Below are 21,779 nucleotides of genomic sequence, written 5' to 3'. Positions count from 1 at the left end.
CATTATAGAGGAAGATCACCTGCTTCGCCATACAGTACAACCAGAGATCACTGAACCGGATAGGGAAGAGATAAAACAAATTATAAAAATTCTAAAGAATAACAAGTTGCCTGGTGACGACAATATAAATGCAGAACTAATTAAAATATCGACTTCAGAAATTTTTTCAAAAATTTGCATATTAATTAAGGAAATCTGGAAAAATGTACAAATCCTTCAGGATTGGAGAACGGCAATAGTTTTGAAGATGGAGAACGGCACATGTTTATAATAAGACAAATATTAGAAAAATATTATGAATTTGGAAAAGAAATGCACATGTTTTGTTGGCTTTAGCCAAGCGCATGACAGTATTCACAAAAACAATCTATGGATAACCTTAGAAGAATTTGACTTTTGTGTCACTGGAAATGAGAATCTTAACTTTCTAGCCAGGAAAGGAGCAGAGAACACCTATGTTGGACCAGAGCCAGTGGTAGGACTCACTGAGCAATCACTCAAAGCGCTACCCAAGAATTGGCGCAGAGAACAACACAGGGAAATCTGAAAGTACTTGGTAGTACCTAGACAATCTAAAATGTATATTAAGACCCCTGGTATACTGTTGGGTAATCTTAATAGCATGACTAGACATCAAATAAGCACCCTGGCCTACTGACAGGACATGATCATCTGCTTAAACATCTTAACGCAATGGGGGTATCGGAATTCTCATTGTGCAGGAAGTGTGGAGTAGAAGAACAAGACTCATTTCATATCATGTGCGAATGTGAAGCCTTGTCCACACTAAGATCAAACTACTTGAATAAACCTTTTCCTGAAAAAGAAGATATTAAAAACCTAAAACCCAGAGAGATACTTAATTTCGCCAGGAAGACAGGACTCTTTGGTCATCTTTAGAGGTGACTTTATAGTTGGTAATGTATTAACACTTTGGTGATAACACTTAGGTGAGTAAACCGAAGCGAGACAATTCGGTATGAGGTGTGCACAATGAACCAACAGGTCTGAATGCACGGGCATTATGTCCATCTCGATAGTAAGTAAAACTAAAACTAGAAGAATTTGAAATACCAACTACATTAGTCCAATTAATAAAAGAATGTCATACCGACACAGCTTGTAAAGTAAAATTCCGAAATTAATTATCAGAAAGTTTTGAAGTGAATACAGGCCTGAAACAAGGCAATGCGCTGTCGCCACTACTTTCAATTTAGCCCTTGAAAAAATAGTAAGAACAATGCCAGCAAGTCAAGAGATGAAAAAAACATTATACTTGCATATGCGAACGATATTGTGGTAATGGGTAATTCACGTGCTGAAGTCCTAGCATATGGTTGCGAAACGTGGTCGGTGACAAAAGGTGAAGAAGAGAAATTGTTAATTTTCGAAATGAAAGTACTTCGTCGAATTTATGGTCCTATTTCTGAAAATGGAGAATACCGAATTAGAACAAACAAGGTGATTTACACGCCAATTCAAAAACCAAACATAAAAGCATTTATCAGAAGTAAACGACTTGAATGGGCAGGACACTTATGGAGAGATAATGGTATCTGTAAACATGTTTTGATAGGTGAAATCAACGGTAGAATACCCAGAAATCGCCCCAGGCAAAGATGGTTGAACACATTAAAAACAGATTTTGCGAATATTGCACCAGGAACGGAGCTATAAAAGAGTGATAATAGAAAAAGGTGGCGTTAAATAATGGAAGCAATGGGCTGTAAAAGATATAAAAAAAAAACCCTTAACCCCAACCCAATTAAAAATTAGAAAAATACAACATTTTCAAAAAATTTAATTAAATTTTCAATGATAGTATTTTCCTAAATTTCCAGTCCATTATAAAACAAACTACATTGTGATACGTTAAATAAAAGCCTGATTTATTGTTTTAATGTTTTTTATCAAGAAAAATTAAAAAAATTTATATTATCAAGGAATGAAAAAAATCAGAAATAAGTAGATTATTTAGTATGAAATTGTTTTTTGTTTCAAAATTAGGCATTTTCTGCCGTGATAATAGCCTGGCCCATATGAAACCGTCTCATTTATTTACTCCACAAACTGCACTTGAAGCTTCTGTCACCAATTTGATACAGATTTGTCGGGCCCTCGATATACGAAAATATGACACAAAGGCCCCATACTTTTTTTTACAATAATATTAGTATTTTTCGTTCATTATTGTTTTAAGATTATTTTAAAAATTATTTTTAACTTTTTAGTTTGATATAATTTAAAATGTCAGTTTTTTTAAACTATATTTATTTTTTACATTTAGTTTTTTATGACATCGCTCTCAAAGTCACAGAGTGTTTGTCCAGTTGTTTTATATTGCAAGTTAGTGTGTTTATAAACCCACAACAATGTGTCTTATTACCATTGATAATATAGGCTATATACCTGTGAATATCGTTATAAAAAACCAATTGGCTACTTGTATTTAATTACTTGTATATTATACATGTATATTAACTCAAAAAAATTAAAATTTTTAAATGTTTATATCTAATATTAAACAATAAAAATTTGTTTATATATATATATATAAAATTAATGACACGCATGAATGTACGGGTACGAAAACCAAAAATTAAATTATACAGGAAAATATTATAATCGGTGAGTGGTAAGTGGGGTAAGATCAATGCGTTACAACAGTCTAGTCTCAAGGCCATAGACGACGGGATACGCAGGATAATGACACGTGGTGCGAGAAGAGTTACAAACATGCATATGAAACTAATATAAGCGTGTTAAAAATAAACTCCAAAATAATTTTAGTATTGATTTGACACAAATTATGATAATTGAAAAACCTAGTTGAAGATTGTTTTAAGTTTATTTAAAAATTTTTTTTACAATTCTAATAACCTTACATTTATTTCATCGTTATTTTCATTTTGGTTAGTGAATTTTTTGAAAGTGTCAGTAAATTTTAAATATGATAAAATACTTTTTATATTAACACTTTGGAATGTTTTATCGATTAACTTAGTAAAAAAAGAATATTTTTACCAAATGATTATTCACTGCTTTAGAATCTGATATTGTGTATAAATATTCAATATATTTGAAATCATCTTCATTTAACTTATAATATGTGATATACATTTCAGTTTTAATATTAATACTCAATTCATAGACTGGGTTACTATTTAAATTATTTGAAGTTATTTCAAAAGAGTTGGGCTTTATTATTTTTATTATATTTTCGATATTTATAATCAAATCATTATGGTAATGGCCTTGATCAAAAGATTTAAATACTTTTTCAACATCTCAAGCTTGTTGACCGTCAAATAATATAATGGTATTCTCAATTAAACATTGCATTTTTTTTTTTTTGCCATATATTGCATCTACTTTTTGTTTATTTTTTAACAATAAAGAAACATACATAAATTTTTTTCTCATTAAATACATTAAAACAGTTTTAAAAACGTTTAAGACTTTTTGTTGATAAATTCCAATTTTTTGTATCCATGAATCAAACCAAAAATAATTCTTTGCCATTATATATTGTCTATATAAGTTATTGTAGATAGTCTCAAAAATAGCTTCACTCTGTTCACCAAAATCCATTATAATAGTTCTCAATAATTCTCTGTCCTCAATTATGTCACACATATAAATATTTATGAGTGAGAACTATTATTTTTTCGACATATTTGTGTACTTACAGTATCTAAATTACTGAGAACAAGTTCGATAGCCTTTTTAATATTGTTTTTATAACTATATACATCAGTACTAAACAATTGAATTTAGTAAGTATACAAATGCATCATCCAAAAAATGGTTAGTTTATCGTCAGTATAATAATTTATCATTGTAACTAAAAATTGTTTTGTAATAGATTCATTTATAATCATTGTATTTATATCATAAGTTTGTCCTGGTGGAATATGAAGGAGGCGAAAAAAAAGTTCCGTATATTTCATAAAAGTAAACATATTACTACAAAAAAGGTCCAAAAATATTATATCCGTTTTTTTCCTTAATACAACATTTTCTAGATTTTGATTTTCTCCTAAGATTTTATTTTTGATATCTGAAAATGACAAATTCCATATCTCATCATAACTAAGATACGAGAATCCAGTGTCTAATTTTAAAGCTGTTTTTAATGATATTTCAATTGTCTCNATAAGAAACTAGCAGATAATGTAGCTTTTGTAATTATCCACCAATTTCTTAGAATTAAACACTATCTACTGATTTGCATCGAAGCGTTTCTTATGATAGTGATTTTAATCACTGTCAGATTAAATCTATACTGGACCCAACTATGCAACATCCCCACTATGCCGCGACTCCACTGTGCTGGGTTTTTTTTTGAAAAACTCTATATGCATTATAATTGTGTTCATTTAAGTATTAGTTTTAATTTTAAAATTAGATCACATAAATCATATGCTATAAATTTAATAAAGTATTATACAAATAATTTATTTTAATAAACATTATATTAGACTTTAATTTTGCATGTTTATTAGCATTTGAAATATTAATATTAAGTAGTAACAACAACTGTAACAAGCAGCCCCTTAGTAATAAAGGGGAATGGTCTATTACTGTGCGGTGGTGTTGTTTATTTTGTTGAAATCAAAATGCGGAAATAAGAGGGGGTAATAAATAGGTACACCTGCTTATGATTGTATAAATTATGAATTATATATTACAGTTCTGCAAATGAAATTCTTAAAAGTAAAGGGAAAGGAGGGGGGTAACTTACATACGAAAACAATCTTAATATTATAATATAAAACAAATACAAAATAATAATAAATTAATAAATCAATAACTTATCTGATGTCGGTTGGAGAAAAGTTGAGACTATGGCAAAACTATTGACTGGAAACTAACTGAACAAAATCAGTAAAGCCTACAAGGCGAGCAGTTACTAATTGTACGGATGCCGAGTATTAGATGGGCGAGACAAGTGTACTGTTTACGTACCAAAGAGGATGTGTCGCTCGCTGAGGAAGTAACGATGACCGGACGAATCATTAGCACATTCGAACCGGTCATACACGCGTGCCACACTCTACCCAACAGTGGCCTAGTGGTAAGGTTTGTCTATACGACGCCTTGGGTCGCGGCTTCTAATCCCGTACCGTGCCTCTTTAATAATATTACATTGCGTCAAACTCAATAGCACCTAATTCATTAATTTCAGCCATGGTATAGGAGCAAATACCTTTTAAAGTTGAAGTAATTCAAGGAATTTTGTACTTTCTGAATTTCAATTCCGTTAATTTCATAACGAAGTTCAGAGAATAAATAACCAAATCCATTATTTATAAACTTAACATAACAGCTAACTTCTGTCGGGCGTTCTAGTTTACCTTCAATATACAAATAACTCTGACTATGAATTGAATACCCTTCAGAGTTTTGAATTGAAATTCTAATTTCATTGTCAATAAACAGCGTGGATGCGGAAAATGATAAATACGAGTGGTATTAGTTATAAATAATTGCACAATCATCAATGCACTCGGTCACACGTATTAAGTCCTCTCTTCCATCATAATGCTCCAAGACTTTGTAGAAAATGTAGATTTGATTTAGATAACTTTTTCTTTTTGATTTTCTTGCTTTTTTTTGTAGAATTTTTTTTAATAGTTTTATACTTCTTTCGCTTCTGAGGATCAATAGACTTACTATAGCTGCATCCACTCTTATTTATACTAGAAAATTTAAGAGCCATTTTTATACGTGTGATCGTTTAATATGTAAACGTATTGTGATCGGCTCTCCTCTATAGTCAATCAAACTACCGTCCTGGATAGTTATTTGAAGACTCACGCGCAATATATTATTAGTAGTTATCGGATAATAAACTAAATGTTTCGGTACTTAAATAATTTTGTACCCAGGTGCTACTGACGGGTAAAACTGATGAATTTCGTGACTCAGTGTTCCATTAACAAATGATGATTCAATTAGGTTGCATGATATATTTATACAATAATTTGGATTTATTTTAACAATATAATCTGATACATGTCGTACTATAGCTTCATAAATCCAGAACTTTTTAAATACAAGTATTGGTCCAATACTGTTAGGTTGAAAAAAGTCAACAATCACACTGCATAACATCTCACATTTCAACGTAACTTTTTCTGGTTTTAAAACAAAAATAAATCCTCTCTTCTCCATTATTTTTCTTATTCATTATATTTTCAAAATCTTTATTTCATAAGACCCTGTAGGTATATCAATGGATCCCTTTTCAACTACTTCACTTTTATTATAATTTAAGTATTGGAAATTATTATTTTACGAAGTAATATAGGTATCAAATTGTTACTCTGAAAACATATGAGAGCTATTTCACTCTCATGTTAGAGCTTCAATGACGGAAAGAGCTCACAACTCAATTCGGAAGATTCACCATTTAACGTTATGGTAACCATAGTTTAGACAGAAATTTTAAACACAAGTGTCCACAATTGTAAGAATCAAAGCTCTATTCTTGAACACAATTATAAATTATTTGACAATATTTTAAGTAGCGAAAAATTTTTAGTGAAGGCTCTACACCAAAACTGTCATAGTAATAAGCCTTAATTTTATATTTTTTTATAGCTACCAATGAGTTCCATGATTTTTATACGAGTCTAAGTTAACAATTAGTGATTCTATAGTACAGCTATGAATAAACAAGTGATTTCTTGAAAATGTACCAGTATACTGACGAATATTCATCTAGTTTGCGTATTTTGTTAATTCATAATTAAATAGTGCTCTCTTAGGTAGCTTTTCTAACAATTTTTTAAACGTGGACATGTTTTTGATTTTATATTTTGTTTTGTCGTTATTCCTTTACCGTTGTGTTTTAAATACAATCCTCTACCATTAGAACTCTTATAGGCTTCTTTTTTTATTATTTGTATGATAATCCTCTTCCCCATGGTTTTAAAAATAACCCAACCGACATCTACTTATAGAATTAGAAAATATCAATGACGTGTTAATTATATAAGAAATAAAACAAAATTACGCTCGTTAAGCAAATGGAAGAATGTGTGGTTAAACTTTGATCTTACTTGGATGCACCAAATTTGAATGAAACAGATGCGTGAAGAATTACATCTCAAACGTTCATCTGGAGATACAAATGCGATAATCAAATAGATCAATGTTATTGCAATTATTTCCAAAAAAAACTAGTTAGTCATGGTGATGGTAAATCAAAAAGTTTTTTTCTTTATTCTAGTAATAATTCAAATAAAATGTTAAGTATTAATAAAAATTATTTTAATAATGTAAAAAGTTCAGTTTATGGTTTTCATCAAAATTTAAGAGGTCTTTATACTAAATTAAATATTTTAAAATGCAATATTAATTTAATTAATGCTGATTATATTATGATTTTGGAGACATGGCAAAATACGAATATTTCAAGATTATATAACTTCAATACCTTTCATGTTGAACTTAGTGTAAAAACTAGATCATGCCAACGTGGTGGTGGCGTTGTGATCTGTGTGCATAAGCGCTTTTCAGTCGGACCGGTTACATTTGAATTCGATACTTTGTTTATTTTTTGAATAAAATATGAAATTTACTTTATTAAAAGTTATTTTTTCTAAATCCATGCTAGACAGTTTCAATTTTCTTAATTCTATAGCAAATTACTTAATATTTTTAGATAATTTTCATTTTTCTTTTTAGCTAAAATTTACCGTAACCCCGCTAAATTGTAAAACTAACTCAATTTAAAAATATCCCAATAAAACTATAGGAAAAAAACTTTAAGTTATTGAAAAAATCGAAATTTTGTTCGAAAGTAATTTTGTGAGTAGTTTTGCAATATTTTTTTCTATATTTTACAAAATTTAAAGCACCAAATCACAAAAATTCCGATTTTGGGAATTTTGTTTTATTTTTCAATCGCACATAACATCTTCATTATTCTATCAATCTTACAAAATAATACATAATTTTCTTTATTACATATTAGAGTATAACGTCCATTAAATATATCTTTGATAAATTTATTTTTTATTGGTGTATTTTACGTACAACTCTGAATTTATTCTGAAATTTAAAAAAAAAAAATAAAAAATCAGTGATAAATTCGTATATAGCAAACGAGAAATAACTCAAAAACTGTTCTACTTCTTGTAGTTTGGACTTCATTTCGGACTCAACGGAAGATTTTACATAAAAAATGACTATCATATATTATAGGCCAGATATTTTTTTTTTATTTGTAAACTAGTGTTATAAGATGAAAATTCTAATAAATTATTACCCATGTTGTGAACTGGCTTTTTGCTGCCTAATTGTAATTGTGTAATTTAATAGTATATATTAATCATGGGAACAGAAGCCCCTTTCTCTTGTATATTTAGTATTAACCAGGCAAGCATCTAGTCCTTCTAGAACATTCGATTCTTGCTCAGCTCTTATTCAATGTATTGAGCCTACGGACGCCGCCGCCTGAGGCGACGCGCTAGTAGTAGTCAACTTCTCGTTCAAGAGTTTTATAGTTCATAGAGTCGAACCTGGACGATTCTCCACTGAATCTTTTATGTTATTAAGTATTAACTCGTTAAAGTGGTAAATTAAATTATAAGTGTATATATATATTTAAATATAATAAATATAAACTAATATTGAAACGCATTATCTTTTCATTTTGCCTACCGTACCAACCCGGTCATAACACCCTTTGCCGTATGTAAAATTTTGGGTCGAAAAAAATTTTTAGCTTCAATACGAAGCTGAGAAGGTATTAATTTTACCATAATGTGTTTATTTATTTCTTTATTTATTTTTTTTGTGTCTGTCACTACTTTTTCTTAGCTCTCACTGGACCGATTTCTTTTAACAATACGTCAAAAGATCACAAATTGTATCTAGTTAAAGACATTACCCTTAAAAATTTAAAAATATTCCCTCGTTCCCCGCAAATGGGGGAAATATCCAAAAAAATTACAAATTTAAAAATCGGTAATGTTTGTCATTTTTTTCACTTTTTTTTCTTAAAACTTTCATAACTTTTTCAAAAATCAACAAATCAACATAAATTTTTTTTTTAATAAAACCTTAGATCTTTTCTTTTTAATTGATATCATTTTTTTGAAAATCTAACACTTAACCTGCCCATTGGGGGGATTTAAAATAGCAACTTTTTTACAAAAACTAACTTTTTCAACTTATTTTTTGAAAATGTTCCGGAAATACTGCGTTCTTTAAACATATATCAAATTAAAGCTTATTTTATGTACTATAAAATGAAAAAAAAAAATTTGTCCCGACACTTTTTCTTCTACATTTAAACGGCTGCCGTAGTTAAAAAAACAAAATTTTTGTGTTAAAATTTTCGATTTTTGATTTTAAATTTTCAACTTAAAAATGCTATAACTTTTTGAAAAATGTATATATCAGCACAAATTTTTTTTTCTAAATACATTATAAGTACAAATGCGAAAATACCGTATTTAAAAGTATGCTATTTTTGTGTTAAAATCCTGGGTTTTGTACTTTATTTTACTTAAAAAAATCTTATAAGGGCAATACACTTACTTTCATGAATATTTTATAATTTAATTGACATAGAATAGAGTTCATTAGACATAAGAAATTAAACTTATTAAAATTTTTTTATTTTTTTAATGTCGAAAAAGTAATTTTTAAATTTGAGTTAGTTTAAATAGTCAATTTTATCAAAGTACGTAAGCATTGAATAGTTGCCGAGTCGGTAATACTTGTATTTTTCACGCGAAGGGTACGAGGTTCGAATCCACTTGTGGAAATTATTAATATTTTGCATTTTTTTAGAGTTAGAATAAAATGTTCAATTCATTTGATATTTATCTCATTTAGATTGAATAACTTCAATAAATATAAAGGATCCTATCATTATAGTCTCCCCTCGTGAGAGAAATTTATATTCATGTTAATATTATTTTACTATGTGGTTCCTTTTGTGGCTACGATTTATTTTGCCAACCCTCACTTAACCTAATTTAAATTACAGTTCGTATTTTGTTTAAGTTATTACTCTTAAAAATCGAAAAAATATTCCTTATTTAAATAAAAAGTATCTTAATCAGCTTTTTCCATACAAACAATTAAAATCATTAATTTCTAATTTTCTTAAAGTATTCATTGTCAAATTTGATTTAATATGATAAAAGTATTCAACTATAAAAATAAATAATTTTACTTTGTAATTTATTAATTTTTGAACTCTATTTGTGTGTACTACTACCAGTTTATAATATTCCAATTTTTTTGTAATATGTTGCTATATAAATCATAAATTTAAAAAAAAAAAATGATTTTTAGTTTCACCTGAATATAATGATGGATTTTTACAATTATAATCAAATATTATAATACGCTCAATTGAGTAAATCTTTTTAACAACTTTTTTTTATTGGTTCTTTTAGTTAAAGTAAATCAAAATTAATTAAGTTCAAAATTTTTCCATTGTAAAATCTTTTTACACACCAAAAGTTAATTAGAAATTATTACTATGATTTCTATTTAAGTGATCTATTACGATAAAAATGTAAAAAAAATCACAAAAATGTACTGTAAATAGTAATTATAGATTGTAGCGATATTCAACATTTTTTTTTTTTTTGTTATTTGAATTACTCTGTATTTTATAATAATTCATTTGGATCACTCTGTATACACAATTTTTTTTAAATGCTCTGATTTGACTTATTTCTGCATTACTAGCAAACTCTAACCATGTAGATCTTAAAAACATATCGATTGTAGCGATATTCAACATTTTTTTTTTTTGTCATTTGAATTGCTCTGTATTTTTCATTTGGATCACTCTATTTAATAATGTGAATTTCAAACTTGCAAGTTGAGCTAAAAGTTATGGTAATAACTTCATTTTTTTTTTATTAAAACTTTCACTTTGAAGGACAAAAAAAGAAGGTTCAAAATGATTTCTTTTAACATATTAAAAATCAAAATCAATAATAATTTGATAACAATTTATTTTAAAAATTATATAATATATAATTAAAAGAATTACTAATCTGGGTATAATTAAGGAAATAGAAGTTGATGTTGCTTTTTTCCATAATTTTTTTAGAATTTTTTAAACCTTTATCTACAGATTTGCATCGAAGCGTTTCTTATGATAGTGATTTTAATTACTGTCAGAATAAATCTATACTGGATCTAACTATGCAACGTCCCCACTATGACGCGAACCCANACTGTCAGAATAAATCTATACTGGATCTAACTATGCAACGTCCCCACTATGACGCGAACCCACTGTGCAGGGTTTTTTTAGATTAAAAATATTTGCAATGTAGTATATTATAAACCATTTACAATTTTATTTTTCATATTATTGTTTGCTAATACTATAAATATTTCTGTGTAGTCGATTAAATTTTCTTTAGATGTGTTATTTTCTTTTTAGTTTTATTGTATTATTGTTTTTACTATAATTAATTTCAATGTAAACATAATTATACATATTGATTGACTTAGTATTAAGCGTATTTAATTTTTTATCTTTTACTGCATTAATAACTAAAAATTTTATAATCCTGAAAGCAATAGCTATGCCAGGAATTTATATAGTGTAGTTTTTTAAATAACATTGGATAAAATTTATTTGTAATAAATTTTCAAGAATAGTTACTAAAGTTAAATCTATGATTTTAGTTAAAGATCTTTAATAAATGTTAAATAAATTCGAACATACAATAAAATTAGATATTAAATATAATATTTAAAATAATACAATTAACATAATGTATACTAATTTATTCTTTATATTGTGTTAATAATAAACATATTTGATTAAATAATAATATATTTATCAAATTAGTTATTAAATTTGATTTGTATTGTAATAAAAATAATGTACATCAATAATAATGAAACTTAGGCAAGTTATTATACCCAATTAGAGGTCATAAACTTATTTGGGTGCCTTGAGCCTCACCTAAAATTAATTATACTACACAAAATCTACTTACTTTGTTTTAAACAAAACATATTTTAGTGTCATTAATGACATTAATATCATATTTAATTTTTTGATACAAGAAACAAAAGATTTATTTTTATCTATTAAATATTCACATTATTTTTCAACAGCAGTGAATCCAAAACTGTGATATTAATAATATAGTTAAGGCCAGATTCAAATCTATTATCATTATCTTTCAATTAGTGTGTCGTAAATTATTATTGCTATCTTATTTGTCATATCTTGGTCAATATAAAATTAATTTATGTTACATTATAAAAAATAGTGACTTCTGTATTCAAAACATTAAAATAAAAAAAATTAATTAAGCCATAACAGACAAATGGTTGATCAGAAAAAAAAATTTTAAGAGCAAAGTTATTTGTATTTTTTTTTTTTCAATAATAAAATTATATTCAAAATAGGAGTTTCCACTTAAAAAACTCATGTTAATGTTTTTTAACCTTAAAGGGATAAAAAAAATCACGTTTTTACTACATATCATTATAAAGTTTTTTGAATCAAAGAATATTTTCCTTATCACAAATTTAAAACTTTTAATAGTTACCGAGTAAATGATTGATTTATCCTTTACTCTGTATATTTAAGAATAATTTATTCTTATAATAAATTTTAAATTTACAATGGTTTATAAAAATTAATTAAATTTTAATAAATGCATATTTATTAAAAAGTCATTATTCAAAGAAAAAATAGGGAGTAGTATGCCTAATAAATCACGTTGTATATACGTGATTGTGTCAATAAGTATATTTTCTAAGTATTTTCAAATACACGGAGATGAGGGTGTGAAAAAATGAATTATTGTATAGTGTTAAGTAATTTTAGAACTTTTATTCTTGTGAAAATACAGTATTATTTTCAAAGTTATTCTGTCTTTGTTTGCTCTATTACTATTTATTATATATTTATTACTAACACTATTTTCGTTCATTTGTCATTATATTCTGTTAGAATCAAAATTAAATTATGAATAATATAATTTAAACATTTTATAATGGAGTTTATTTTTTTAAAACAACATTAATAAATCATATCACTTTTTAGAATTATTTTAAAATAAAAAAAAAAAATTATACTTTTGCTGTGTATTAAGTTAAATTATATATTAATCATACTTATATTACAGTTAAAATACCTACTATTTTCTTAATATTAAATAATTATTCTAGTTAGGGGGCAGTGGGTGATTATATGGAAGATGCACAGAAAAAATTAAATATTGACTTGTATCGTAAAAAAAAAAAAATTATCCATCATCAATATTTTTGATCCGAATATTTTTGAAGTCCGACGTAGTTCTAAAAGAATACATTTTATACTTATTTTGAAATAAATAGAGTTTATACAAAAAAATAATCAATTTAACAACAGAAAAGTATAAATTTTATGTTTACTCAAATAACGTATTTTGTAATCAAATAATCATATCATAATTACACAAAATGTAACAAATTTAATGAAACTATTAGAAAAATAATATGAACAACAGTAAATAGTACTACATTTTTAATGGGCACCACCATTATTGAATTAATACTTTCTCGTACTAAAAGTCTTATAGCTTTATAACCGAAGGATTTGAATATTTGATTCCACTAGACAATTAAAAATACTTATAATTAATGGATGATATTTCATAATATAGTTAAATTTGATAAATATATGAATATTTGCAGCTTACATCATCAATCCAAACTTTTAATATATTTATATAATAGAACAAGGAAAAGATTTCTTAATGACTTGTCAGGAAAAATCAATTAATCTGCTCAGATTTTCAAATTATAAAATTTTGATTAAAGTATTCAGTAACAAGATTCTGGAACTATTATTTGCTAGGGACGGAAATTTTTTGCCGATCACTCGAAATTGTTTTAAAATTTCAAAAAAAACTATCGCAGCGCGGCCGTTTTGTGACTTTAAGTGTTAAATTTTCAATAGACCCACCCAGTGACATTTCTGATGTACCCTAAAAAATTTTGTGAATCAATTCATATTTGACCGTCTTATGAGTATTTTTAAAATCCATGCGCATTGCGCATATATTCAATAAATACGTCTTATTTTTGCTACGTGTATATTTTTTAGGTATACTTTTTTTATATTCTTTAAATTTATTTGTTTTGTGAATTTCAATAATTTGTAAATATATAAACAAATGTTTTTCTATACATGCTTCAAAATGATTCATGTATTGTACTTATATATCAAAAATTACACTTATTATTTTCACTATAACATTTAATAATATTCATATTTATATTCTAAAATTAGTTATTTTGGTAAATTAAAGTTTTGGTAACATCAATTGAGCGATAAATAGATTTCAAAATAGTTTTAAACTTGGCACTATCATTATCGAAGTATTTCATTTGAGTTTTAATAATATCATAAACAATTGATTATAACATTTGTATTGTTTCATTAATAATTTTAATAAGGAAATTTCCTAGTATAATGAATATGAACGAGACAACAGTTTACTGTTTTAATCTAGTTTTAATCAATATATGATTTCTTGTAGAAATCAATTTCTTCCTTGTACTCATGATGGCAACTGGGGGGGGGTGCTACAGCACCACCATTCAAAAATTAGCACCTCCAGTCCTAATTTATTAAAATTATGTGAAAAGTTTTTTTTCATTAATAGCTGTCTATAAACATAAATAACAAAATTTTTTTTTAACAATTTGAAATGTCTTTGTGGTTATTTCGATAATTAAAAATATGGTAATAAGGCGAACTGAATAACAACATTAAAATAATCGCGGATTTAGAAGTGCGTTTTTCAGTGGTTATTTTAGACGACCTGTATTGCAATGTATTACTGGGCCTTGATTTTCTGATTGATCAGAAAGTCGCCTGGGACTACTCAGCGGAAACAATACACTTGGTCACTAAGAAACGTACAACCGCTTGCTGGAAATCAGGCGCACGACACACGACCCCCAAACCAGATCTGACGCAATTAGATATAACCGGCGACCCACAAACGCCCGCGTTATTAACAGAGACAATTTGTAATTACTCAGCGGTTTTTAACGACACGGTGGGTCGCACAAAATTGATCGAGCACGACATTCTATTGAAAGACCCGACTCCTATCGCACTAAAACCGTACCCTACCCCCTGCACAAGCAGATTAGAGTAGATTATTGACAATATGGTAAACGACATGGAGGCGCAGGGGCTAATAGAACCGAGTGTATCGCCGTGGACAGCACCTATAGTTCTATAGAAAGAAGAAGGATGGGACTTTTCGTTTATGTATAGATTACCGACGACTAAACGAAGTAACCGTCTCGGACGCGTACCCCATGCCTAATCTAAACGAGATGGTTAGAAACATGAGAGGGGCAAAATGTACACGACTCTCGACTTAAAGTCGGGTTATTGGCAATGCTCCTTAAATCAAAAAGCCCGTAAGTTTATGGCATTTAGAACGAGAAGGGGCTTGTTTCAATTTCGTGTACTACCTTTTGGACTCAAAAATTCGTCTATGACTTTTGTAAGACTTATGAATGAAGTACTTAGAGGATATCTAGATGATTTTATCCATGTTTACTTGGACGACATAATTATTTATTCAAGTAGTTGAGAAAAACATTTAGAACATTTAGACAAAGTTCTAGAACGATTAGAGCGACATGGGCTGACATGTCACACAAAAAAGTGTAAATAGGGTTTTCTGAAATTTCCTTTTTGGAATTGTACACGGTGAGGGCATAGACAAGCAGCCCAAAAATCTCGAGTCCATCCGCGTCCTATCGGTCCCACGGAATATCAGGGACCTACGTAGATGTCTCGGCATATTTAATTGGTATTGTCAATTCGTCGACAACTACGCCGAAACAATAGCGCCGCTGACAAATCTACTAAAAAGGGGGACGAAATGGTTGTGGACGGAAGACCATCAAAGGGTTTTTGAACAGATAATAAAGGCCCTGTGCGAGTCCCCACGACTGAGTCCTCCTGACTACGCGAAAACTTTCTGCCTTCAAACCGATGCGAGTGAAATGCGCGTGGGCGCAATACTCTTTCAACACGGAAATGAACCGGCAGAGAGAAAAATCATATTCTACGCCAGTAAGAAACTATCATAAACGCAGAAACGATACGCTGCCGTAGAACGAGAATGCTTAGCAATTATATGGGCGACAGATAAATTTCGCCCGTACTTAGAGTATTCTCCGTTAGAATTATTTACAGATAATTCCGCGTTGACTTGGCTACACAGAGCAAAGGACAACAATTCAAAATTAACTAGGTGGGCACTACATCTAGGTAATTTGAATTTTACAACGACACATGTACCCGGGAAACATAACGAAGGACCGGACATATTGTCACGTTATCCGACCGCGGGGCCCCCTGATGACGAAGAGCCACTCTTGACAATGTTTTTGCCTTAACCGAAACAAACAGCGCGTCAGATAAACGGCCGTTTACGGGGGGGGGGGATACAAGAGTGGCAAAACGACGACCCGTTTCTTTCATCCATCATGAAATAATTACTCAAGGAGAACGCCAGAAAAAACGACAAGGAGTCCAGCAAGAACAACAACGAATATTTCATGTTAGACGGACTTATACGCATTCGTATGGGCATAGACACGTAATACCAGTATCCAAATCACAGCATATGATACCACGACGATGCACTGGCGTGTCATCCAGGACGGAAAGAAACCTACTGAGCGATCAAACAGCATTTCTATTGGAAAGGCCTGAAAAACATAGTACGCGAGTACGTAGGCCCTAAATAGGCGTCCGAATGATCTTCCAACTTCGCGCAAAATAAGACAACCGTGGGAGGTCATTAGTATCGATTTAATGGGTGAGTACCACAGAACATCAAGGGGAAAAACGAACCTGATAGTAGCAACTGACTGTTTCAGTTGCTTGACCGAAGCGATGGGTTAATTTTTATCTTATCCATTTTTGGCATTTTTATTACTATAAAACTAGAATTCCATCTTGTCGGCACATCTTATNGTACCCGGGTACCTTTCCAGTCACATAAGGGTTAACTATTAACGGAGGTTAGTTCATCGGGGATCGAAAATCTTTAAAATTTCCAGTCACATAACTGCTGTGCTTGAAATGCCCTACTATTGTCCTAATTTTTTTTAAATTTTATTAATATCAGTATTTCCATTTATCACCTCAATAAGGCTGAAGTTTAACGTGTGTGCCACTTATGGGTGATAGCTTTTAAGTAGGTATTCGTCAATTCCATTTTTAATATTTGATCCATTGTCAGATAACACAGTTATTATATTTTTTTGCTCTATCCCACTCGTTAAAAATATTTGTAAGTGTAGTGGCTATATTTTGACCAGTATGACTGTCAAAGTGGTTGTAATTGTTTACTATACTGTAAAAATCCAACGTTATCTACCAATTAGAGTGACTGGTAATCAGCGACAATAATTTTATTTAAGATTTATAATAACCTTAATATCAGAATCAGTTAGCTAATTCATTTTTTTTTTTTTGGAAGCAAACAATTTTAGTTTTTGAGGCCGTTTGGATGGTAGTTTAGAAAATTGCGTCAAAGTTAAATGTTGAGTTAATAAAATAGAAAACAATTTTAGAAATAGGAGGACTAGATGTATTTTCGGTGGTTTGTATTAATTGGTTATTTGAATCGTCGTCATTATTAGTGATGGAATTATGTTTGGTTGGTTGTATAAGTTTTAAATGCTCTATTATAAATTTAAGAAGTTAAAAACAGATAATTCCATATATCTATATACCTAATTTAAAATTTTTGTAAACCCTTATTGAAAGGTTATATATATATATAATTTTTATTTGATGTTTTAAAAATATTTTAAATTGAATATGAGCATAATAAATATTTTCAAATAATTTATTTTTTAAACTTTCTTATTAGAGTTGAAGAAATATCTTTTGAAAACGTTTTTATTATGTTTGCTTCATAATAAACATCATGGACCACCTGTATAATAAACATATCGAATGGCTTCTGTTAGTGTTCTTAACACAAAAATGAAAAATACTTTTTTGTCATGTTACAAGTAATGTACAATTACAGACCGTTGTATAGGCNTCAACGGAGTATATGGTGGCCAGGAAATTAGTTTTATTTCACGATTCTATTATTTTATTAGAAGTTTTGTTATTTTTCTACTTTTTTTGTTAATACGATTACCAACGACTTTACTTTAGCATGACGTTAGCGCTGAATATTTGTTATTTAACTATTTTTAATATCTGATACGTTATAACTACATACAGTTGCTTAACAGAAAACTTCATACATTTATTTTTAATTTATTTACATCTCTAACACATAGTTAAAAAGCCTTATAACATAAATCATATAAAAAGTTATTTTAGGCACTATCATTAAAAATTAAAAAATATTTTAGTAATTTAATATATACCAAAAGGAAAAATATATGCAACAAAAATTTTTACTTTTATTTCATAAATTTTTTTTAAATTTTAATATAATAATTTACGAAATCTATACTTTTACCATTCAAATTATAATTAATATTAAAAGTACATCAATTTTTTTTAAATTTAATAAAAATTGTATTAAGGATTGAGGGCAACGGCCAAGTCTTGATCATAGTATACATATTTATTTTTGATACCCAATACATTTTTCCCAAAATCTACTCACATACTTATTATACAGAATATTTTTACTGAGACATCCCAAACATATAATGGAAATTATTTAGTGACTTAAAAACTTATATATCCATATAATTCATAAAAAATGTTGCCCTTATTGTACTTCTAAAAAAATAAGAATTTTAAAACAGATATTCAATTTGAAATGAGTGACCTCTAAAACAAAAGGAATGGAAAATGTCAAGATTTTTTTGTCTTAAATCAGAAAATATAAGATAAAACACGCTATTTAATTTTTGCTGGTTGCTTAATAATAAAAATATATATTAATATAATACACAAAATAAATAGATATCTTTTTGCCACTTTTTTGTAACTACTTAATATTAATACTTTATTTACTAATGAACATGCAAAATTAGAGCCTAATATATTGTTTATTAAAATAAATTATTTGTACAAAGTTTAATAATTTATAACATATAATTTATGCGATCTGATTTTANATTAAAATAAATTATTTGTATAATACTTTATTAAATTTATAACATATGATTTATGCGATCTGATTTTAAAATTGAAAATGACAATTAAATAAACACAATTATAATACATATAAAGAGTTTAAAAAAAAAATATCATGAAATTTATAAATTACTAAACAATTTAAACATTACCAATTAAAAATGATTTTAAAAAAAAATACTGTGTTACTTTTTTTGTTGTGTGTTGTGGAGACAAAATTATGTTACGGAAAAAATAACTGGAAGAAAATTGAAATATCATTAAAATCTGCTCTAAAATTAGACACTGGATTCTCGTATCTTAGTTATGATGATGTACGGAATTTGTCATTTTCAGATATCAAAAATAAAATCTTGGAAGAAAATCAAAATCTTAAAAATGTTGTACTAACGAAAAAAACGGATATAATATTTTTAGACCTTTTTTGTAGTAATATGTTTACTTTTATGGAATATACTGAACTTTTTTTTCGCCTCATTCATGATCCACCAGGAAATACTTATGATATAAATACAATGATTATAAATGATTCGATTACAAAACAATTTTTAGTTACAATATTAAATTATTATATGGACGATAGACTAACTATATTTTGGATAATACATTTATATACTTATTATGTTCAATTGTTTAGAAATGATGTATATCGATATAAAAACAATATTAAAAAAGCTATCGAACAAGTTTTGGAAAATTTATATCTTGTAAGTAATCAAATATGTCGACAAAATAATAATTATGAAGTTGATTATTTTAATGGAGAATATTATATACTCCTCACAAATCTAATAAATACCATGCATAAAAGACAAGAAATCAACAAAATTGATTTAGAAAATGTAGAAGAACAAGAAAATTCGTTCTCACTTAGAAATATTTACATGTGTGATATAATTGAAGACAAAGATTTATTGAGAACTATTATAATAGATTTTGGTGAACAGAGTGAAGCTATTTTTGAGACTATTTACAATAACATATATAAAGAATATACAACGGCAAAGAATTATTTTCGGTTTGATAAATGGATACAACAAATAGGAATTTACCAACAAAAAGTCTTAAACGTTTTTAAAACCGTTTTAATGCATTTAATGAGAAAAAAATTAATGTATGTTTCTTTATTGTTAGAAAATAAACAGAAAGTAGATGCAATATACGGCCTAAAAAAATTGCAATGTTTAATTGAGAATACCATTATATTATTTGATGGTCAAGAAGCTTGTGATGTTGAAAAAGTATTCAAATCATTTAATCAAGGCTATTATCATAATGATTTGATTTTAAATATCGATAATATAATAAATAAAATAAAACCGAACTCTTTCAAATTAATTTCAAATGATTTAATTAATGATTTAATTAATGACCTAAGCTACAAATTGAGTATTAATGTTAAAACTGAAAAGTATATCAAATATTATAAATTAAATAAAGATGATTTAAAATTTATTAAATATTTATACACAATCTCAGATTCCAAAGAAATGAATAATCATTTAGTAAATATATTTTATTTTACTAAGTTATTCGATAAAATATTCCAAAGTGTTAATATAAAAAGTATTTTATCATATTTAAAATTTACTGAAACTTTAGAAATATTCAATTTCGAAGATGAAAATAACGATGAAAATAACAATGAAATAAGGTTATTAGATTTGTGAAAATAATTTTTTTATAAGTTCAAACAGTTTTTAATCAGTTTTTGAATCATCATAATTTATTTCAAATCAATACTAAAATTATTTTAAATTAAATTGGAGTTTATTTTTAATGGTGTTTTAATCGTCGTTTTAATAATATAACTTACATTATGATATCACTTATAATAATAGCATAGAATATGTTTTTTGAATATGTATTTCACATATTATAAATATTTTTAACATCAAAACAGAGTTCCCTTCTTAAAATACTAAATAACCAAATGATATCTGGACAAAATCTTCAGCTTTCATGATTATGCTATAGATTGCAAGGACACTCTCCTCTGATCATAATAAGCCATTTTACATTCTAAAACCAGTTCTTTTTTGGCATCAAAATACAAAAAATCTAAGAGACTCCACTCGAGAATCATTTTTTTTGTAAATTAGCCCCAACAATTTTTTTTGAATTTAAAATTTTTTTCAAATTAATAATAATCTTTAATTTATAATATACTTAGAAATGTTAAAGTGAATTTAGTTTTGGTGAATATTTTAATTTATATTTATTTACTTATAAGATAATAATATTATATTTTTCATATCATGGAAATAAATATTAATTAATATTTTAAATATCAGTTTTTTTTTTGTAAATTATTTCATTCCAATGACTTACGTAATCTTATTTTAAATGTTTATACAATATTAAAAATCTATTGTGCGTATTTCTCATTATGTAGCAAGTCTTGAGCTTTTATTATTTTAAAAATAGATATATTAGGTTTGTAAGCTTATGCGTACTTGGTAGCTAGTATCAAGCTTAATGTCTTTGTTTTAACAAACTTGCAAAGCTTTGGGCCAATATTAAAGCATTCGAATAGTCAAACTTCAAAATGCTAAAATCAGCTATTTCATTGTGCTCTGCAAACATTTATTTATATTACACATTGAATGACATCTATAAAAAAAACCAC

At 27.5% G+C, this 21,779-nt stretch overlaps 1 protein-coding gene across 1 annotated transcript in view; it reads left to right on the top strand.

Moving 5' to 3' along the window:
• LOC126900182 (uncharacterized) overlaps window positions 1-21,403 on the top strand; it is a 46,618-nt gene extending 25,215 nt beyond the window's left edge. The window contains exon 2 of the mRNA XM_050675689.1: window positions 19,570-21,403. Coding sequence (XP_050531646.1) covers window positions 19,585-20,820 — 1,236 coding nt within the window. The 5' untranslated portion in view covers window positions 19,570-19,584 and the 3' untranslated portion in view covers window positions 20,821-21,403. The remainder of the gene's footprint in view (window positions 1-19,569) is intronic.
• The last annotated feature ends 376 nt before the right edge of the window (window positions 21,404-21,779 follow it).

This window comes from Daktulosphaira vitifoliae, unplaced genomic scaffold (assembly GCF_025091365.1).
Source record: "Daktulosphaira vitifoliae isolate Bord-2020 unplaced genomic scaffold, ASM2509136v1 Scaffold_1, whole genome shotgun sequence".
Classification (NCBI taxonomy): Eukaryota; Metazoa; Arthropoda; class Insecta; order Hemiptera; family Phylloxeridae; genus Daktulosphaira; species Daktulosphaira vitifoliae.
The sequence above is the reverse complement of the archived record's forward strand: the minus strand, read 5'-3'. Positions and strand labels throughout refer to the sequence as shown.